The sequence below is a fragment of the Lates calcarifer genome, linkage group LG11, assembly GCF_001640805.2.
Source record: "Lates calcarifer isolate ASB-BC8 linkage group LG11, TLL_Latcal_v3, whole genome shotgun sequence".
Classification (NCBI taxonomy): domain Eukaryota; kingdom Metazoa; phylum Chordata; class Actinopteri; family Centropomidae; genus Lates; species Lates calcarifer.
In genome coordinates this window covers 11,588,286-11,609,975 of record NC_066843.1, presented here as the reverse complement: position 1 = coordinate 11,609,975, position 21,690 = coordinate 11,588,286, and the positions used below count along the sequence as shown (strand labels likewise).

The window sequence follows — 21,690 nt, the reverse complement described above, 5'->3', positions numbered from 1 at the left end:
GATGAATTATTCAACCTGTGAATGAAAACATTATGATCAGGAGATTCTCTTAACTGGTCTGTTAGTGGAAAATAGAACAATCAAATGCAAAGTATCAATGGTGCATTAAAGGTGTTTTACCTAAAAAAAAAAAAAGTCTTTTCCACATGGGTTTTCCATACATGTACAGTATAGGTTACTCCACACTCCCTGCTGCGTGTGCGTTCATATGTCGAATCATTCGTCCCCTTTGGCAAAACGTTTTACCACATATATCACAGGAGTAGGTTTTTTCCCCTGAAAACCGCTTCATGTGTTTTTTGAGTTGACCATGTGTGTAAAAGAGTTTCCCTGCACGATGCACACTCGTAGGGTCTCTCTCCTGTGTGTGTCCGTCTGTGGACTGTGACGTTCTGGCTCTGAGTGAATGCTTTCCCACAAATATCACAGTGATACGGTCTCTCCCCCGAATGCGTCCTCGTGTGCACAATCAGATGCTCTTTTCGGACAAACATTCTCCCACAGTCTTGACATTTAAAGTCTTTAACCCCCGTGTGTATTTTTGAATGTATGTGTAGACTGCCGGGGTTGGTGAACTTCTTGCCACAGACGCCACAAACGAGGCGTTTGCTGTGCGCGCTTTGCAGACGACACAGAAGCTCCTTTGTGGACTCACTCGTGCGATTATGTGTTTTTAGATGTTTCATGAAGGGACGGATGTACTGGAACCCCTTCCCACACACAGGACAAACACTGCGGCCCTTTTGACTTTTAGCAGAGGAATCTCCATCAGGCGAAACCACTTGACCTCTCTGCTTCAGGCTGCCATTCTGTCTTCGCAAAGCCTTTGCCGTTTTGCTGCACATCCACTCCTCATCACTGTCACTGTTCTCGCTCTGAGCTGCAGAGCAGAATGAAGAAACTGGCTGCAGTTCATCAATCACATGTGTCTCTGGCTGATCGTGTTCAGTTTTCACAGCTTCAGGAGGAAGAGAAACGACCTCCTGCGTTTGACTGTCATCCTCCTGCTCCTCTTTTATTTTGAAGTCTATCTGAACCAGGCAGTAGTTCCCATCCTTGTGTTCTGTTGCTGCACAGGTAAGAGAGGAGCCTGGGACCTCAGCTGCACTCCACTGAGACTCCTCTTGTATCACGGGCTGTGTTGAGGTCTCCTCATCCTCCTCCTCCTCCTGTCCAGTCACAGGACTGTTGGTAAGTGGAGATCCTGTAGCTACAAAGGAGATGGAAGCAAGTTACTCAATAAGCTACTCTGAGTCAGTTTAATCTGCAACACTTTATATTGTTGTTTAAGTCATATTTTTAAGCAATTCAGCAAATTCACAGTTTCAGCTTCTCAGTGTGATATATGCTTTTATTCATCTTCCATGGTGGTAAACAGAATATCTTTGGGTACTGGACTGCTGTTTGGACAAAACCAACAATTTGATAATGTCAAACTTTTAATCATGGGAAATATTTTAACGATGTGTGGATTATTTTTCTAATATAGGACAAGAGGGGGTTTAGTTTAGTTCCCACTTGTCACAGAGTCTCTTCGTGTTATTCTGTGATGATGGAATAAAAGTGTTAAAACATAAATAGTGTCAGGAATCCTGAGAATTTAAAAAAGCTTGTCTGTGCTGTTAAAATACAGCTACAACATTAAGTTCAGTAAATTCTCCAGCTTCATGGTACCAGAAAACCCGATTTAAGTCAGACGGAGAGCCCACTAATCTCACTTCGTGGTGGAGGCCCCAGGTTTCTGTGTCCCATGTAAACACCAGATATCGAATATGATGGAACCAGGATACGACTGTGGATGTTAACGCACTCAATGTCGACAAAACTGCGACAAACCTCAGTTAACTTAAAGCCGTAAGATTCAAAAACCTATCACATAAGAGTAAAGCTAGGAAGACCCAAACCTGATATGTGGTTGATAAAGTCCGTTTTTTTCTCCTCTCTCGCTCGGCGGACACCGGTGGCTTCGTGCAGCGCTAACCATACGGTTTTCTCCACCTCTCCCAGGATCTCCTCCGCCGCCGCGTACAGCCGCTGGTGAACAAACGACCTCAGCTGAAACATCTTTACCATCCTCAGTGGACAGAGGTGCAGAGAAACAAGGCTGTATGAAAGGTAATAAAATAACAACAACACCACCATGCAATGTGGCGGTTACCGTCACGTGACGACCGATATAAAGATCATATATTAAGAAGATGATTCACTCTGATTTAAAAAAAAAAGTTGTTTTTTAAAAAAACGTGTTTCTAGACTTTTTGTCAGTTTATTTAGCTAAAGGTGCTGTATGCTTATTGGTTAGTTATCAAAACGTGAACATATATATCTACCAACATATGTATAATAAAACAACTGTATGTCAATAACGACATATCCCACGAGTCTTGGCAAATAGAAGCAGTGTTCAGGCATCATGGGAAGTGTAGTTAGCGAATGGCAAGAAAAAAATCTATTAGGCGTTCAGAAAAACAAACAGGACAATATTTTGACTTGGTTGCCAATGCCAAGAAAAGAGAACAAGACTACTGTATTAATGTAATATCACAGGATATTAAACTTTATTGTCCCCCCATGTAGAAACTTGGTTTCACCATAAGAAGACATTACACAGAACAATATACAAAAATACATATATGAAATGTGACAAAGAACAGCTGCAGAGATGCTGCTCTGAACTCTGGTCATCCCAGTGAAATTGGTTTTACCTGTGGGGATCAGTAAACTGTTTTGATAAGTACCAACATATTTCAGCAGATTAAATCATATAGAACAGAAATATAAAGGGATTTATGAACATATTTAGACTGTTTTGATAACAGGCCCCAAAAAAACTCCATCACAACAGGACATTCACGTTGTCACAATGTGTTTGTGTGATAAAAGTGAGGAACAGAAAAGACTTCCTCAGCAGGCACAATGCATAGCCTGAATGAAATGACCTCAATATAACACCCACAGCTAAGGTTACACACAGGTACATTCTTTCCTAATTTGGTTTTGGATAAATGTACGTTAATGTCCGATGTAAAGATGACTAGGCTGATCATAATTATACACAGTAAACATGTCTATCTGCTTCTGTTGTTAAATGATCACTGCCACAAAGATTAAATAAATAATGAAGATGTATCTGTTAAGTTGGAAAACAGCACTTGCAATGTGTGCTGCTGCTAGATCCTAATTTATCACCCATTCACTTTAGGATTTGTAGGTGGTCAGGTCATTTGGCTTACCCTCTGCAACTGCAATATACACCCAATTGTGGAGCTGTATGATACCAAAAAAGATCATATTGCACATTTTCTCCTGTATGACGTGACTTGTGTTCAATGTACATTATTCTTGCTTCAGGGCTATATTTGCTAAAGAAATGAATTGACTGCAGCTCAGGTGACAGAGCAGAGGGATTGAAGACAGTGAACCCTAAATTGCTCCAGATATGTGTGTCAGTAAGAGATAAAGGAAAAAAAATTGAATGTATGTAAACAACTGTAAATAACTGTTAAGATAACACGTAGTGTTCTGTAAAAGCAAACAGAGAATTTTTCCATCACATTTTTTATAAAACTGGCACTGGAGAACCTCACAATTTCCCAAGTTCAATCAGATGAGATCAGATGACTTTTTAGATGACAACTTAAAGTGAATCATTCTTATTAGTACACAGGGACTGGTGACATTAATTCCTAAGCAGAGGTCTAATCAGCCACAGTGATGGAGAACACCTGTGTGGGTGTGGTCGGCCTTTGAGGTGGGACAAGTTAAACTTCATGATTGTATGTCAGCGTTTCACATCTTACGGTATGCTTTCGGAAACAACTGTTAGTAATGCAAGTGTGTGTGATTTGTAGATAGCCAACAGGTGAGTCATACAATACACATAACCCATTCTTCAACTGTCTTCACTCACCGGCTGCCTTTTCATGAGTTTGCAGGTGCACCTTAAGATTTGGCGCAAACCTGTACCTCATGCCACAAATGTGACAGGCATATGGCCTCTCTCCAGTGTGCGTGGTCCTGTGTCTTGTCATCTGTCCGCTCTGGCGAAAACGTTTACCGCAAATATCACACGGGTACGGTTTTTCCCCAGAGTGGTATCTCATGTGCGTTTTGAGGTGACTGCTAGTGTTAAAAAGTTTGCCACACAGGCCACAGTGATATGGTCTCTCTCCCGAATGACTTCTCTTATGAATTGTGAGGTTCTGGCTCTGGCTGAACGCTTTCCCGCAGATGTCACAGTGGTACGGTTTCTCCCCAGAATGGGTCCTCACGTGGACAATGAGATGCTCTCTGCGGTAAAACATCTTGCCACATTCTTGACACGCAAACTCTTTTATGCCCGTGTGAATTCTTTCGTGCAGCCGGAGACAACGGTTACTGGCAAAAGTCTTGCCGCAAACGTCGCAAAAATATGTTTTGTTGTGACAACCCTTCAAATGAGTCACCAAGTCTTTTGTAGACTGGTGCGTCATCCCACAAACAGTACAATCAGTTTTGCTCTCGTGTGTTTTTATGTGCTTCATCAAGGAGCCGATGTACTGAAATCCTTTGCCACATAAATGACAAAAACTGCGGTCCTTTTGACCCTTAGCAGAACGATTCTCATAAGGCAATACTGTTTGGTCCTTCTTATTATCATTGCCACTTCGTCTTTGCAGTATCTTTGCGTTCCTTTTCATTGGTTTGGTCTGTTCTTCCTTGCTGTTCACCAGCTCCTCATCACTATCACTGTTCTCACTCTGAGCTTCAGAGCAGACTGCAAGAAACTGGCTGCATTTCGTATGAAACTTGTGTCTCCGGCTTTTCTTTCTCACTTTTCACAATTTCAGTAGAGGGAAAAACAATCTCCTGCGCTTGACTCTCGTCCCCGAGTTCCTCCTGCTCCACTTTTATCTCAGGCATCTTGAAGTCTGCCTCAGCCAGGCAATAGGTCCAGTCATTACTGTCCAGGCCCGGGCTGGTTTGTGAGGGTCCTGGTAACTCGGCGCTCAGACTGAAGTTAGACTCCTCTGGTGTTGAGGGTCCTGGGTTTTCTCGCAGCCGTGGGGCGTCACCTTGGTCTCCATGATCTGAGGTGCTGCTGGTCAGTGGAAGCTCTGCAGCTATAAAGGAGACAAACATAAAACTTGCCCAACAGCATCTAATGTTTCCATGTCAAGTGAGTCATTTTATAAAACATATACACAATATAAAAAACTCCAGTTTGCCTGAGTACTCTCCAGAGAGTTTCTGAAGAAGTGCTGCTCTCCACTTCTTCCTAAACTGTACAGTATTTTCTACTCCTGCTGCAGCACAGTACTTGGTGAGTGGATTGTTTGCATGTGCGCATGCGTGCAGCAACATCCTAAGCTACTTCTCCAGCTACCCACTACACCGCTGAATACGAGGACCAAAACGCCACCACGCAGCACATTAACGCAGGGATCCAAACCTGATTTCTTTCGCAGCAGGCCCAGCTGGTGTCGCAGACTTTCCACCTCCTCTTTCGATCGGCTAACTTCGGCTTCGTACAGTGCCAGCGTTATGGTTTTCTCCACCTCTCCCAGGATCTCCTCCGCCGCTGCGTACAGCCGCTGGTGGACAAACGACCTCAGCTGAAACATCGTGGCATCCATGTCTCAGGAGAGAGTCACGGCGCAAAAAAACATCAGCGACAGCAGCCAGGGAGCAAGAAGATTAACTCTGCTCACCCACCTCCAACCTGTCAAGCCTCAGAGGCTGCGATCCCCCAGCAGCCACGATGTTACATCCGGTTTGAATCGTTCACAATAAAAGCGTTGGTTACAAATAGAGATGGAATTTGTTCAAATTGCTTTTTGTCGTAAGACCAAAAAGGAGAAACAAAAAATGAAGAAAGTTCCTGGTTACTTTAAACAAACTCGAAAGTAATTGTCATCCACAAGTCCCAATTGATCATCTCATTATTATATTTATTTTAAGTTCATTAATGCATAGTTTAAAGGGTAATGCTGTTATTCAATTTATAATAACTTAATAGTGTATGCAGTTTATTAACTGGCTATGATGACACGTTGTAAATAATTATTCCCGCAGGCAGCTACATAAAGTTCTTCGGGTTTATTTTGAAAGGCACTCACTCAAACCGGAAATCTTATTGTTGCTAACAAAGTATTTCTGCTCTGAGCAGGAGGCTGATGATTAAACGCGGTACGACTCTGAAGGCGAAGTAATGTCGTTCTGCTCTTTCTTCGGTGGAGAGGTCTATAAAGACCAATTTTAAACCAGGTACCACCATGACATTGACGTCTTGTTATTTGTTCAGATTTTCTGCATAACAGTTGCTGTTTAGCAGAAGTGGAGTTAACGTTAACTAGCTAGTCACTGTTAGCTAACTATTCTTTGTGACGCTAAATAACTTTCAAACATCTGCTTATGTCGCACTAAAGTATCCATTCTTGTTCTTGTAGGCTGTACATACCTATGAAAACTTTTAGGAGGGTTGAACTCCATATACATGGTCACAGGAAACTAAATCGATGAGCATGGAAATATTGGAATAACCGTATTAGCTGGTAAACTTAAGTAACCCATGTTCAGGTTACTCAACAACTCCGTTACAAAACAGAGGTTAGACTTCCATTTAAGAAACACAAGCTTAAACAAGGACAAATGCAACATTAGAAAATCTATATTACAAAAACATACTAAATATTTTGTAGGAAGTATATATAAGAGAAATTCCTTTTAAATTTTATTGGATGCCACAGAAAGAAACAACACTCGGATCATAAGTATCAATGATAATAAGGCACCAGCATAGCACTACTAATTGTTAATAACTCTAGGACAAGTCTGTGCTGGGCTAAGTGTAAGCAAGATCAGTATTAAAATAGGTGTCTCGTCATGCTACACACCAGCCATCATCTCTCATCCTTTATCCCTCAGGGATTTATGTTTGTTCCAAGTGTGATCACCAGCTGTTCTCCAGCCGCTCCAAGTACGAGCACTCATCTCCCTGGCCAGCCTTCACAGAGACCATCCAGGAGGACAGTGTGTCCAAACATGAGGAGAGACCAGGAGCATACAAGGTACTATTAGTTACTTTATGTAATAATTGAATCTCTCATATTAAGCCGCTTGTAAACGTAAGACGGTTATTTCTAGACCAGGCACAAAACAACCTCATACTTGTGTACTCAATTAAAACAACTAAATAAATCACAATACTTTCAGGACATCCCATATGAAGGTCTTTTTAATGCTTTAAATAACAACTCTGTGGAAATGTTTTGATTCTAGTGTTATGATGTGTTGTACCAGGTGCGGTGTGGGAAGTGTGGAAATGGACTGGGCCATGAGTTTGTGAATGATGGGCCAACCAAGGGGTTGTCTCGCTTTTGAATATTCAGCAGCTCACTGAAGTTCATCCCTAAAGGTACACACTCAGATTACCACACAGAAGTTTCTACTTTCTGTTACATGGGCCATAGAAATGAACTGACACCAGTTTTACTGCAGATATCATATCTCCATTGAGCAAACAGAATTCAAGTGTAGTAATGCATCCTTTAGGACAGTTATTGTTCCTCTGTTAATGTGTTGTAATAGCTTTTGCGCCCTATAAAAAAAGGTAAACAAATATATGTAAATATATAGATGCTCTGCCAACAACATTTGGTTTGCTAAAAAATATTTACTGAATTAATCACTTGCATTTTGTATGTGTTTGTACAATGTGAAGCAGCGACATATGCTGTTATGATCCATTTGTATTTTGGTTGTGTCCCCCATAGTTCTCACAGACCTTTGCCATCTCATCTGAGTGTAAACATTGCCATGGAGTCTGAAATGCTCAGTTGAAACATTTTCTATTTATTCCATCAAGATTTAGATGTATTTCCTGGAAGACTGCTCCCCACATCTCCCTGTCTCTCTTTGTCCTCCCCAGATAAGGTTGATGGACAGTAAGGTGAGCTGTTAGGGGGACATGTTGCAGGGACTTGTCGAAGTTTCTCTGTGCTGCTGAAGGTACGGTCAGTGGATGAAGAGGTCTGGGACAAAGCCCAGTCTGGGAGCACCAGGCCTCTGATGAACGGTGGCCTCACTGGACAGCAAGAACAGAAGGCTGGTCCCTGCACCTATTTATTATGCAATCATCACAGATTTAGTAACCAAGATCACCTCACTGATGACGCAACCACTGTCTCAGCATTTTAACATTGATTGACACTTGCATTGTCTCATGGGGAGGACGAACTTCTCATTTTTCTGTAAGCTATTTCCTACTGGAAGACTGAAAGTGTTTGTTTACCTCCACAGCTTTTCCTGTAGCTCCACTGCTGTCTCAAAACTGTTGAGGTAAACGAACAGAGAAACTACAAGAGAAGTCTAGATGATCCTTTTCCAAAGATACTCATGGTATTTTTTAAATGAATTTGTCATCAACAGCAGTGTTTGATGTGCTAGATGCAAAAAAATGACTAAATATAAATGCTATTTTCATTAATAAAATAATGCTGTTGCCGTCGACATCACCCTTGAAGAGCTTTATATAAATTGATCAGAATGACTACTATGCAAGAACTGAAATAGATATATTTAAAATTATTTTAATATTTAAAAAATCAATACTCTCCCTGTATATTTTGGTAAGTAGTTGCTGTTCATAATCATGTCCTCAAATATTAAACCACTTTTTCTAGATGGGAATGTAATATGTTGCTTTTTTCCTGTTGAAGAAATAAAACCAAAATCCAGTCACCTGTTTTTGTTCTGCCATTGCCATATTAATTATATCATCATTATGTTTATTATTATATATTTATTATGTATTATCAGACATGTCAAGTCTGTAATCATTGCTTAGTGATGCCAGCGCTGCCATCTAGTGGAAGTAATGAGAATGAAATCAGGTGTTACACAAGCAGGACAGAGCTGTTGACATTTGATCTTTTTTCCAGTGTTGTTCCTGGTGCAAACATGTTTCCAAACTAACTAAAGGGAAACCACTTGTGGTTTTAACAGACTGAGACATTTGACATGGATGAAATGTCTTACTGTTCTTTCTCGGGTGGAGAAGAATACAAGAATCACTTCCAGCCTGGTGAGTGACAGAAGCATGAGGTTGCATGTCGAGGGGAAACAAGTCCCGCTGTCATTAAAAAATAAAAGTCCATGGCTGTTTTTTTTTTTTTTTTTTTTTTTTGCCCTCTCAGGTATTTATGTGTGTTCAGAGTGTGGGCACGAGTTGTTCTCCAGTATGTCGAAGTTTGAGCACTCCTCTCCTTGGCCGGCTTTCTCAGAAACAATCCATGAGGACAGTGTCTCCAAACACCCTGAAGCATGGGGACCCATAAAGGTAGACTACCTCTGTAAAAGTAGCACTGCTGAATAGGCTTGGCTAGATGAGATTTCTGTCAACCCTGTAGCTGTTATTAATCGTGATCTGTGCAGAGTTTTGATTTGAACCCTCTGGATTAAAACTTTTCAGGTTTGTTGTGGAAAGTGTGGCAATGGACTGGGCCATGAGTTCTTGTATGATGGACCAAGAGAAGGTCTGTCACGCTTCTGAATATTCAGCAGCTCACTGATGTTCATCCCTAAAGGTAGGCCTGTCAGCAGTTCCCATGTATCATAGCTCACATCTTCATCATCCACCTTCGACCTACTGTTTTGACTTCTTCTCTTTCCACAGAAAAAGTCGATGGACAGACAGGTGAGCTGTGAAAGAGGAGGCAGTTTTCTGCTGCTGTAGGTGCAAACAGTGGATGAAGTGCTCTGGGATAAAACCCAGTAGGTCTCCTGGGCACTGATGGATGCTGGCCTCACTGAGCAGAAAGAACAGACTGATCTCAACCACTTTTTTAGATGCACACACACAAAAACAGCATCTAGGTCATCCAGATTCAGCCACATCAACCTGTACTGCAGACTTTAATGTTTCACTTGCTCCTGCAAAGAGTTAAAGATGTTATGAGTTAATATCCCACTGGAATATGGAGCTTGCTTAGCATAGTTCTGAACATTGTTTACAGGACTCAATCCAAATTAATCTATGCCTCCGGAAATATGAAAATATGTTGAATGTACTGAACATAACAGACCTCAAACTGTTCTTCAAAAGTGCAGTTGCATGTTTCCATCAGTTGATGGTGCTATCTGGCTTAAGGAAACCTCCAATGATCCATGTTAACAACTTCAGTAATGCATACCTGTGGACATATGGTAGTTTATTCTTTGTATGATGCACAGCACTGTACTGTTAAGGCATAAAATATAAAGTGAGGATGTTTTCAAAAATAATGCAATGAATGATTTTTATTGATCAGTTAACTCAATACAAAGTGTAATAAACAGACAAAACCTAAATCAGATCAGAATTTGCTTTGACCATGCTCTGCCTTTAAAACAGCACCAGTTCTCCTCAGGACACTTACCAAAGATTTTCAAGGTACTTGGAAGGTTGGTTGTTCCAACCATCTTAGAGAACTTTCCACATTTCCTCTGTGGATTTAGTCAGTCTCAGTGTCTTCTGTCTCTTTATGTAATCCCAGACTGACTCCATGATGTTGAGGTCAGGACTCTGTGAGGGTCAGACCATCTGCTGCAGAACTCCTTGTTCTTCTTATCTCTGAAGATAGTCCTTTATGACTCTGGCTGTGTGTTTAGGGTCATTGTCCTGCTGCAGAATGAATTTGGGACCCACCCATCTCTGATAAGAATCAAAACATCTGAAGTGCTCAAAACTTTTGCACAATACTCTGCATTATTAAAGCATATGAGCATGCATGTTTCTGTTGTGAATAAAGGGGAATATCCTCATTGATTGGTGGCCAACAACAAAACAATTTCTGCAGAACTGTTAAGTGACTTGGTTGTAGAGAATTCAATAATACTGTCCTGCAAACATTCAGTGTTTCATGGGGAAAAGGTACCTCTTTGTGCGTGTAATTTATTTTACATTCTCCATTAACTTGCCAAGATCCATGGATTACAGCAGGTCTCCATTGCAAAGTGTTGCAAGAAATGTGCCCACTCACTCTCTGTCTCCCCCTAATGTGTAGGGCCTGTTCTAGAAAGCAGATTCACTGAGTTATCTGGACAAGAAGCTTTTTTAAAAATATCAGTCCACATCAGGGATATGAGGAGATCCTCAGCCATGTTTTCTAAATAACTCAATAACCTATTCCTTGGCTGATGGAGTGGTGGAATTCTAAACAAAGCAGAGGATGCGGGGGGAAACGTTCAACAGCTCCAGCGCTGTTTAAGTGTCTGGGATGAGCAGGTGTGGAGCCGCTCATTTCAAAGGACTGGAAGATCAGAGGGTGAGATGAAAGCTTCGGCGTCAGCCGTAGGATTAAGAAAGGAAGTGCAAACATTTGTAGATTGTATTGCTGTGTGGTAGAAAAGCATTTAAAGCACGGACAATTTTATTCATTTCATGTGATGGTGATTTTGTCTGTAAGGCACTAACAAAACTCTTCAGTTCACTTCAGAGGCAGCAGCTGTTGCAGATGTGAGAGTGTAATGTCCCTTTGTGCCTTGTATGTAAAGAGTTTTTTTTTTTTTTCAGTGTAATGTGATGTTCATTGGGAGACATCTCTCCAACAAATCCTAATGTTGCCTCACCCCAAGTTTTCATTAACTGATCTTCCTCATGACTGACACCATTGTTGTGCATTCTCTGTTGTATCACCACAACAGCTGGCACACAGACTGAACTGTCCTAGGGCAGCGGTGAAGTCTGGGAAAGGAAAGGCGGGGGGAGTGTGAGAAGGGACGGGTGACAAAGCCACCGAGAGACAGACAGACAGACAGACAGAGACAAAAATCCAAAGATAAACTAGATGTGAGAATGAGAGACGGAGGGGAAGAGGAAATTGCCCAAAACACGGGACTGTAATTAACATTTGCTATCTGCAGGAACACTCTTTCTGCTTGGCATCTGAGCACAGCTGTATGGCCAAGAGGAAGTAAACAGGAAGGAGGAAGTGGTAATCCTCTGATAGAAATCACAAGACAGAGCCCACTTTTCTTCCACTGACCTCTGGGGCTCATCCTGCTCATAAAGCAAACATGATCCTTAATTACATCAAACCACCACCACTACTCCAAAGAACTTCCCCAGTCCCAAAGACGAGAGCCTTGAGGAACGACTAAACATATGTGTGTCCCACTGACTCATTCACAGGACATCTTGTTTTAATTGTGACCTATATGAAGCCTGTTACTTAGAAGTGGATGTTTACGGGGCGCTGCACCTGCTTCTGTTTTGAGCCACAGAGAAAAAGTATCTCATTCGCCGTCCACATGCCATGCCAAGCACCATCCAAGTGCATCTAGGTAGCGTTCCCTAAAAACATCTGTCATCCAGTGGCTCTGCTTCACACACCACAGAAGCTGTGACCACTTTGTGGGGTGGAATAAAGCCCCTGAATGCGTGACTGCAACAGAAATAGGGAGAGACTCTTTTCATCAGGGGAGTAATATCCGCAGTATGTGAGTTAACCCACTACACAGTGTATGATGTCTCCATCCGTACACGGTGGGGCTGCCCTCCACATGTTTCAGACATACATATGTCGGCCAAACATCTGTCTCCCTCTGAGTAATGAATGAAAGGATAAACAAAGCTTTTATACATGACTCTGGAATGTGATTTCTGCCCTGGATCAAAGGAAAGTTCTGGAAACTGAAGGCCGTCCAGGTTGGGCATTGTTGTGAGTCTGTCCAGGACAGCATGTGTTTGAAAGAGATGGAGCCTACGGAAAAAACAAAATGAGAATATTCTTGCCCATCCTCTCCAACGGGCCCGGCAGTGAACCACGACGTGGAATGATGTGTAGTTTACTGAGTGTATAAACAGATTTTATGTGGCCTGGGTATGTGAAATGCGTATCTTGACAGGGCATATTGGTTATAAACACTGCGAATGTGGAACAAGGGGTAATAAAACTACAGTTACGTTAAGGGAGAAACAATGGGAAACCTCAAATTTATCTTCATTTCAACAAAATGTCAACAGTTTAAACATGTGAGAGATCGTTTTGCAGGATGCAAACTTGTGTGGCGAGGCCAAAAACGCCTTGTAAAATCAGAAGTATGAGGGTTCCCAGTGAGAAAATAAACAATATGTGCAATTTCAATGGCTTCTACCGCTTTATTGTCATCTTTATCACAGGATCACATTCCTGTTTTTGAGCTCCACCAGCTTCAATAACAGAAGGGGTTTTGAACATATATGTATTTGCAAACACCACTCGCTATCTGAGCTCTAATCTGCTTCAGGGAGATAGGACCCGAAGACAGCAGCACAGGTTGGTCTGAAAGCTTCAAAGGAATACTTGAGATGAGTGGCATTGGTGTTCACAGAGATCAGGGAGAAGGGTCCTTGTTTTTGGAGATGCTGGATTGGCCGTGGGATAAGAGGGAAGGTTTAAAAAAGGAGAATAAGACTGGCTGACTGTGTGCCCACATGTCAACTTTTTAAAATCTGCCTTGATCGGCAACCGCAGGGGGGTTTGAAAGGCCTCAAAGGTGGGAGCAGTAATCCAGAAAGAAACTGTGGACAAGCTGTGCACATCGTGTCAAACAACTAGTCTTTTCTACTTTATGTTTGCTGTTTGAGTTTCAGAGTCAGGGGGCTGGTAGGAATGATCAAATGGGGCCTCAGATAAAAGCGTGCCAGAGGCCAAGGAGACATTTATCATCTTCAGAGTATGGAAATATCAGCACGGCTTTGGATTTCAGCTGAATGATTTAAAAGGAGCCTCGGTTCACAGATAGTCAGGGTCGGTGATGGACTGTGGAAAATGCCGTATTTGTGTCAGCGCGTGTCCAGAAATGTCAGAGGCCTTTTGACGTCTGGAAAGGTTTATGGCACGCCAAAGACGTTGTTGCGCAGACAGGGGCTGAACATTGCAGCGGAGAAGAAAGTAATTACCTCAGTCTTTCCTTGGGTACGATGCCACAGACTGTCTCTCTCCCTCCCCCTGCCCAAACTACACCCAACCACCCACCCACCCACCCACCCAGCTAACCCCAGCTCCCTGCAATTTGTGGCTGCTCATCCTCTGTCATCTTGGTAAGTAATCCCAGTATGCTTCATATGAGATCCAGATATGTGTATGTTTGAGAGAATAAGGCTGTATACTTCATGTGTGCATCAAAGAGAGGAGAAATTCAAGCATGTTTGTGCATACTATTATCCTTATATGATCCTGCACTTTTCTGTGTATCTGTGTGTTTGCAACATGTATAAATATGGTCTGTATAAGAACTTTTGTGAACCCTGTAACCCCCCACATGCCCCAGATGGGTGGTCTTAATAGTCAAAATTGCTCCTTTGGTTATGCTGATTGTTAACTCCTGTGCAGAAAACATTCAGAGGTGCCTGAGCTCTTTATTCTCCTCAATGATTATAACCCAATCAGGAACCTATAATCTGCATCACTCAGAATTATGAGACAGTTAGAGAGGTGTTTTGACTTTAGTCTTACTCTGTGGATAAGGCAACAGAGCAGACAATGACATTTGATTCTTTTACTAGACATCAACAAGAAAGAAGACATGCCTGTTGGGTCAGATGATCTGCCAGCTCAGGCCTCCATGTCTACTTTTAGTGAGTCTATGAGTGTTGTGTAGTGTATGTAGTGTTTGTGTGCATGCATATGTGTGTGTGTCGTTTTTGTTGTTTGTGTTAAAGCAATAGTTTGGCATTTTGGGAAATATGCTTATTTGCTTCCTGGCAGAATAATGGATCAATATCACTCTCATGTCTGTCCATTAATTACAAGCATGGACAGATCATCAGACAACAGGCCCCCACTCCTCCTACATAAGTGCAAGACAGCAAGACTGAAAGAGGTGCAAAATGGCTACAAGCAACACAGCTGTAGTCTTTGCTCCTCACTATACTTTTAATATCTTCTTTCAGTCGTTTTGTGGTCGTTTGTGGTCGCTTTGCATCTCTTTGTACTTGCTCTGTCTCTTTGTGGCTGTTGTGCATCTCTTTTTAGTTGTTTGCATCTCTTGGTGACCGCTTTGTGTCTCTTTGTAGTTGTTGTGTGTGTCTTTTTAGTCATTTTGTGTATCTTTGTAGTTGCTGTGAATCTTTTGCCCTTTTTTGTGGTCATTTTGTGGTTCTTTGTAGTCACATCATATCTCTTTGTGGTCATTTTGTATTCCCTTGTAGTTGTTTTACCTCTTGCATTTCTTTGTGGTCAGTTATGCTTTTCTAGAGATTAAATGAGCTTTAACATTTTGATTAATGATCTTCAGAGGTGCAGGTAGGTGGATTTTGTTACCTTTGGACAGATGCATAACTGTTTCCCTCTGTTTCCAGTATTTATATTGAGCTGAGCTAAGCTAACCGGCTGCTGACTCCTCTCCACCGCAAAGTGAATAAGCATATTTCCCAAAATGGCAAACAATTTCTTTAAAGTGCATTTAGCATCTGTGATATTATATTTTACTCTGAAGAATAATAATTACCAGATTTAAATAAAGCTTTTAACGTGTGTTTGTTTGTGTCATCACATCTGGAGCCCCCTTCTTGCCTGAATGAGGGGAATTCCACACACTTACACAGCTTTATGCCCCTCAGCACCTATTGTGCATAACACACATGCACACACACAGACTGATTTTACCTTTTTACAGTAACTCCCTAAACTATGCAACATTAAAGCCAACAATCTTTCGTGAGTTATCACTCATCAAAAAATAATCCTTGAAAACATGATTAATATTTCTTTAGCATCAACATTTGGCCCACACAAACTTTTATTCTCCGCATTTGCACTTCATTCTTTTACTTTTGTGCCAGAAGAGCAAACACATTCTAATCTCACCTGTCAGTCACTCTGCAGTAATTGTTTCTCTTGATCCCTCAGCCTCTCCCTATTGGCTTGTCAGTCCCGGATTTGTGTGGAGAACACAGTGTTACGCCAATACTAAAGACACAGTGAAGAGACAGAGTGAACTTTGTCTTTTCCTCCATAGAAGTTCTCGCAGAGAAGTGAGTGATTGCTTGGTCAAGACAGAATCCAAATTAATTTTAAATGTATTTTGGGGAAGTCCGCAGAAAAGCCTTCCTGCTGTCATTTGGACCAGCAGCTCTGTTGTGTCCCCAAAAACATAGACCTCAAAACCTAAAGTGAGACCAGATGAGAGCTTACAGGAAGGAGAGAAAGATTTGTGTGTGAGAGTGTGTGTGTGTGTGTGTGTGTGTGTGTGTGTCGGTAAGGTTTTTTTTTTTTTTTTTTTTTTTTTTTAAAGAAGACTCAAAATACATTCCCACAGGAATGAAGCTCACAGATACCAAATATGACTATCAGCTTTTGATTTGTAAAAGGAAGTATTGATCCAAATCCACCATTAGGTAAAGAAATAATTTGACATTTCAGGAAATTTGCTTTCTTTCTGAGAGTTAGATGAGAACTTCGATACCAGTCTCATATCTGCACAGTAAATACTAGGCTACAGCCGGTTAGCTTAGCTTAGCATGACTGGAAACAGGGAAGAACAGCTCACCTGACCTTTCAGCTTCACAACAAAGAACTAGCTAGGCACATAGCCCACTGTAAAATCGCAATTTGTTATTTGTTTTTACTTTTTACAAACCAAAGCTAACCATTTCCCCCTCTTTGGCTTTGTCTTTGACTTAAGCTAAGCTAGCTGGCTACATAGCTGCATAGTGGTAGAGTGGTATCAGTCTTTTCATCTCATTTGGAAAGAAAGTAAGTAAGTATAATTGTTGGTGTCAATCTATTACTTTAACTTAACATCCATCCCAGCCAGTTCTTCTTACTGTGTCTGGTTAAAATTTTCTGGTTAAAAGTTTTTAAAGCTGACACAAAGCACATAATGCTTATGTTTGCGTCCAAGCAATCTGAACATTTTGCAGCTTATAATTCAAATAATTCAAACTGACCAACATGTCAGTCTCTCAAGTGAATTATCCCATTTTTACACCTTGTTTATCTCTTAACAGGCCAGTTTTTTCCCCGATAGGTCACATATTTGGTACACTCCTGTCCCCTTTGGCCAAAACAACCGTCAACCCCTTAGCTGATGGTTTGCTTGTTTGAGACGCACATGATTTCACATTCCTGTGAAATGCAGACTGCCCCCACGGGGTAGAAGAAGTCCTGTCTCCTGTTTCTGCTGCATGAAACAGTTTTCTCACACACACACACACACACACACACACACACACACAAACACACTCCCTCTGGCCTGCAGGATCTCACAGGACAGGTGATACTATTTTAGCAGACCTGACTCAACAGTGAGGCAATGGACTTTTTTTTTTTCTGAGGATGACAGCTCTCTTTTCTCACAGTCAATGTGACAGGTTGGAATTCGAAAAACATGGGAAACTCCAGAGAGCGGACAGACAAACTGCTTTGGTTTTATACCAGTAATTACAGCCTGTTAACACCCATCTGATGACTGTTTTTGTTTTTATTTTTATTTTACAGAAACTGTCCAGGTTTGACTCGTCTACATAAATGAACACATGGCCACTGGTAAAACAATCAGACATTCGCCCGGTTGCTCATTCACACGCGTATTTACTCCTTACTCCTACTTGTTTTGAAGAAACTGAATGAGTGTGAAAAATAACGAGCACATCCATTTGGGTGGCGGTTCTGGCCCACTAACAGTAGCGCAGTGTTCGACCCAACCGTCCGTGTCGGTGAATTGCAAAGATGGAAAGAAAAGTTGTTTTTCACACACTGGGCGGAAATAGATGGTGACAGTGACACATAAAAGGCAAGACTGCGGTCTGGGCCTGACGTCATGGCAATCAACATTTAAAACGACGAGGCCTTTCAATGAGGGAAAGCCACACAGAGCAGCCCACAAACATTTCAGTAAGTAACAGTTTGGGATTGGTTACCACAATGTGCACGCAGAGTGGAACAGTAGACCTCCACAGGCACATAGATGCATGTGCAAGACCCTTATGGTGTTGAAGTCTCCTGCGCACTTAATACATGCACTCAGACACATGCTGCAGTTCAAAAATGTATTAACCTTCGAAGCTCTGTCAGATTTGCAGCCACACGTCTTGAGTGGAATCCCCCAAAGTGAGCTGGGAGGCATGAAACTGTATACTGAGCTAATCACAGTTGTCTCTTTTTTAACCTCTTTCTCGCTCCATCTCTCTCTCACTCACACTCCTCTTCTTCTGTCACGCAGACACAAAGCACACAGGCACGCACGGTTCCCCTCACGCCCTGCTCTCCCTGCGCCTCCACCCTTTCCAACACACCCAGTATCATTTAGGAGCCAACCGCCAGATCCCACTTTTCACCGCAGAGCTGTGGATTAGAAAAGAAGGCATTTCCCAAATGGTCTGTGGCTTGTGTGATGACATGATTGTCATTCAGTTTAATTCCCTCTCTCACTCTTTAGATTCCCGCTTGCCTGATTCTTCTCCTACAGTACAGCACCCAAAGAAGGTAAATAACAGTTTGAAAAAACATGAGGCTCCTGTATGGACTTGCTTCCTGGAAAGGTATTTTAGTTTTTATTGCCAAGATGAAAGATACAGCGGCCGAGGGCAGCTTGCATGCATTTTTGTTTATGTGAAAAATATCCGTGGGCTTATATCTCCAAACATCTATATCATTTTATGTAATTGAACCTCCTGGCTTTGGGTGCTCCCCAAATCTAACCCTCATGAAGCTGGAACGAATCCTAGCGAACTCTTCCTCAGATATAAATTACTCCCATGTTGAACTCGAGGCATTATGTGGGTCTAACACTGTTTAATGCTTTCAAGGCTGTTGAGAGTGTTGCATAAGCTGGAAACATTCTCTCAGATCTTAAGCACATTCATCTTTTTGGCGATGTCTCTATAAAGCTGCAGGGGCAAAGTCTAAGAGTCTGAAACTTCTGCCTGAGGCGGAGAAAAGATCGATGCACCTGTGTGAAGGTGGTTGGACACGAGGGATGTGGGGGGTGGGGGAGGAGAGGAGGAAGACGTGGAGAATGAGGGGATGGATGGAGAGATCAGAGTGATTTTGTTCCCTCCTCCATCTCCTCTTCCAGCCATCATTTTCACCAACTTTGCTTATTCTCACAGATGAAAGTTGGGAAGGCTCCAGGAGCAGGGTGGGGCCTCGCCGTCGCTTTGTTGTCGGCTTTTGTATTCAGTGATCCTCGCTACCTGAGGGCTCGACGATTGAGCATCTAACATGTTGCAGAGAGTGTGTGTGACGTCTTTTATTTCTTCAAAGGAGCGGCACTTCAGACGCCACAATATGAGCATGAAACTGAATTGTTTTGGGATAACCTCGCTTTAATCTAATAACCACATCACTGCAAAGGAAACTGGATGAAAAATGAATTTGTTTAGAGTCCACAAAAGCTGTGTATAATACAAAACAGTAGAAGAATACTCCTATGCATTCACTCATTCTGGAGTTCATTATTGGTAAATATCTCATTGATATTCATTCCAGACATAAAAAAGCATCAGGTTCCATTTGTAGGAAACTACTGCCATGCCTCTGCGCCGCTAAATGAGCATCTCCTGGGCTGTGGTTTCAAAGATCTGTTATGATGGCTTTAAGGATCCTGACGGGTATCTTGCGGCTATCGCAAATGGCCGACAGCTTCTTCCTTACACTGGAAATTACAAAATGAGAGTGGAACATTTTGCTTTTGCTCGGGAGGATTTGTAATTTGCTGTAATGGCTGACACATGTACACGCCATCGGCAGGCCTCTGGCTATGGAAATCTCTATCAGTGGTGCACACAGGGATGCAGCAGCAGTACACACCTGCAGGCACGACAGTCAGATATGTAGTTTGGACTGCATGCGTGCATGCATAAATGTCTACACATCAAACAGTAATTGTACACAGAGAGATGTATGCACACACAAACACATCAACAGAAAGACATATTATCCAACCTCAATCCTATACATAAAGACACAGTTCACAACTTGCATGTCGTATTTGTTTCCTCTACGCCGCCTGTTTGTTTCTTTAATCTCAGTGTTTATATTTCTAGGTCCAAACCTGTCAGAATAACTCCAACTAGAGCAATTAGCATGAGGGAAAAGCAAATAAAATGTCTGATGAAAGCAAAGCCTGGATCCTGACCTCACTCTGACTGAATCTGCCGTTAGTCGCCAGCAGACAGTCATTTCCAAAGCTGTGAATTCCTCAGTGCCAGGCTGGCCTCTTTTTGGATGGATTTACAATGGCTGTTTGTGCTTCAAAACATATCATTATTCTATATTTGCCTGGGTCATGTCAGTATCCACAGAGGCCTTTGTTTGAGCACTGTTTCTTTTTTTTTTTTTTCAAACTGCTTTTGTATCTCAGGAGGTGGAAATTATAATCTCCAGGCTTTGAAATACTGAACTTTCAAATGTCATATTCTTTGAAAGAAAATTTTGACGGGACATACGCATTCATTTTCATGTCGAAAGTTAGATGAAAAGATTGATTCCACTCTCATGTACACTTAATATGAAGCTATAGTCAGCTAACTTAGCATAGCACAAAGACCAAGCTTCAACAGGGGAAAGCAGCTAGCATGGCCTTGTGCCAAGGTAACAAAATCTGTGAACCAGCACCTCCACAGCTCAGTTATTAACATGTTCAGTCTTGTTTGTTTAATATGTACAATAACACAACTGTAAATGACAAATTGTCTTTCAACAGTGGGTTATGTGAGATTAGTTACTTTGAGACAGAGCCAGGCTACCTGTTTCCAGTTTTTGTGCTAAGCTAAGCTAACCTGCTGCTATAGCCTTGCCTAATGGACATGTGTGAGAGTGTTGGCAATCTTCTAATCTAACTCTACAAAAAAGCTAATAAATTACTATTTCTTAGCCTGGCAACTGGTCACCAACAAGGAATACTCCAGTTCATAGCTGCGTGCAAAACAGCGATTTGTCATTTTGACACTTCTGTGTATATACCTGTAGACTAAAGAAAAGAGATGTAAAATGTTCATAACTAAGCTTTAGAATTGTTTGCAGGCAGTTTTTGTTGACTTCAAACAGCACCAGGCTAGCTGTGTCCCTCTGTTCCCGGTCTTTGTGCTAAGCTAAGTTAGCTAGTAAGAAATTTCCAACTTCTTTTTTCTCTCTGTTTTCTCTGGGGATATTGAGGAAGAGACCTGAATAAAGATAAAGTATAAAATTCTCAATTAGCCAACATGGTGAGTTTGCCAAATTAATTTATTATCTCTGTCTGAAACATACTGTGCCCCAGGCATGTGCAAGTGTGTGAGTGAGTGCACACCTCTCACCTCCCTTTACTTCTCCTCCCTCTCCCTTCATCCATTCAGACGGCCGCCCTTGGTGTGTTAGTCAGGTTCAAAGTCTGAATCCAATCTTGCTGCCAGAGGAAACTTAATACTTGCTCCAGCTTCACAGAGTCAGGGGAACATCTCAGTGCTGATCCTTCCTGTACGGCCCCAAAAGGTGACACGCTCAGCCTCAGATACTGTATTTATGGGATGGAGATGGAGCAGTTGCGTGGGGCCCCCCTCCTCGCTCCAGGCCCATTGTTTTGGAGGCTTGTGTCGGGAGACTTGTCACTATGTTGGCTATATGTGTTGGTTCACTGTTGAGTCTCAGGGTGCAGAGAGAGTACAAGAGGTTTTGGATAGACATCCTCGGGGCTTCTCTTATTCACAGGGCTGACTGAGACATCTATCATATGGGTTCAAAGGGGCAAGGAGGATTTTCCTGT

At 42.0% G+C, this 21,690-nt stretch overlaps 3 protein-coding genes and 1 pseudogene across 3 annotated transcripts; 2 read left to right on the top strand and 2 right to left on the bottom strand.

Annotated features, from left to right (window-relative positions):
- Window positions 1-48: 48 nt before the first annotated feature.
- On the bottom strand, window positions 49-2,114 carry LOC108879791 (zinc finger protein 569). Its single transcript, XM_018671189.2, has 2 exons — window positions 1,905-2,114; window positions 49-1,210 (listed from the first exon to the last, which is right to left on the bottom strand). The coding sequence occupies exons 1-2, from the start codon at window positions 2,071-2,073 to the stop codon at window positions 255-257; spliced, it is 1,125 nt and encodes a 374-aa protein (XP_018526705.1). The 5' UTR covers window positions 2,074-2,114; the 3' UTR covers window positions 49-254.
- A 1,754-nt stretch (window positions 2,115-3,868) lies between these two features.
- Window positions 3,869-4,800, bottom strand: LOC127142955 (zinc finger protein ZFP2). The gene has a single exon (XM_051073715.1). It carries the CDS (start codon window positions 4,677-4,679, stop codon window positions 3,903-3,905), a length of 777 nt encoding a protein of 258 aa, XP_050929672.1. The 5' UTR covers window positions 4,680-4,800; the 3' UTR covers window positions 3,869-3,902.
- Window positions 4,801-5,613: 813 nt separating this feature from the next.
- Window positions 5,614-8,721, top strand: LOC108879136 (methionine-R-sulfoxide reductase B1-A-like; annotated as a pseudogene).
- Window positions 8,722-8,877: 156 nt separating this feature from the next.
- On the top strand, window positions 8,878-10,332 carry LOC108879810 (methionine-R-sulfoxide reductase B1-A-like). Its single transcript, XM_018671207.2, has 4 exons — window positions 8,878-9,064; window positions 9,177-9,319; window positions 9,452-9,566; window positions 9,656-10,332. The coding sequence occupies exons 1-4, from the start codon at window positions 9,001-9,003 to the stop codon at window positions 9,685-9,687; spliced, it is 354 nt and encodes a 117-aa protein (XP_018526723.1). The 5' UTR covers window positions 8,878-9,000; the 3' UTR covers window positions 9,688-10,332.
- The last annotated feature ends 11,358 nt before the right edge of the window (window positions 10,333-21,690 follow it).

What these genes read in the sequence shown, in the direction of transcription:
- LOC127142955 (XM_051073715.1), bottom strand. Translation starts at nt 4,679, where the DNA reads ATGAAAAGGAACGCAAAGATACTGCAAAGACGAAGTGGCAATGATAAT.
- LOC108879791 (XM_018671189.2), bottom strand. Translation starts at nt 2,073, where the DNA reads ATGGTAAAGATGTTTCAGCTGAGGTCGTTTGTTCACCAGCGGCTGTAC. An exon ending in CTTTATCAACCACATATCAG is followed by an intron (nt 1,211 to 1,904) that starts GTTTGGGTCTTC and finishes TCTCCTTTGTAG; the next exon opens with CTACAGGATCTCCACTTACC.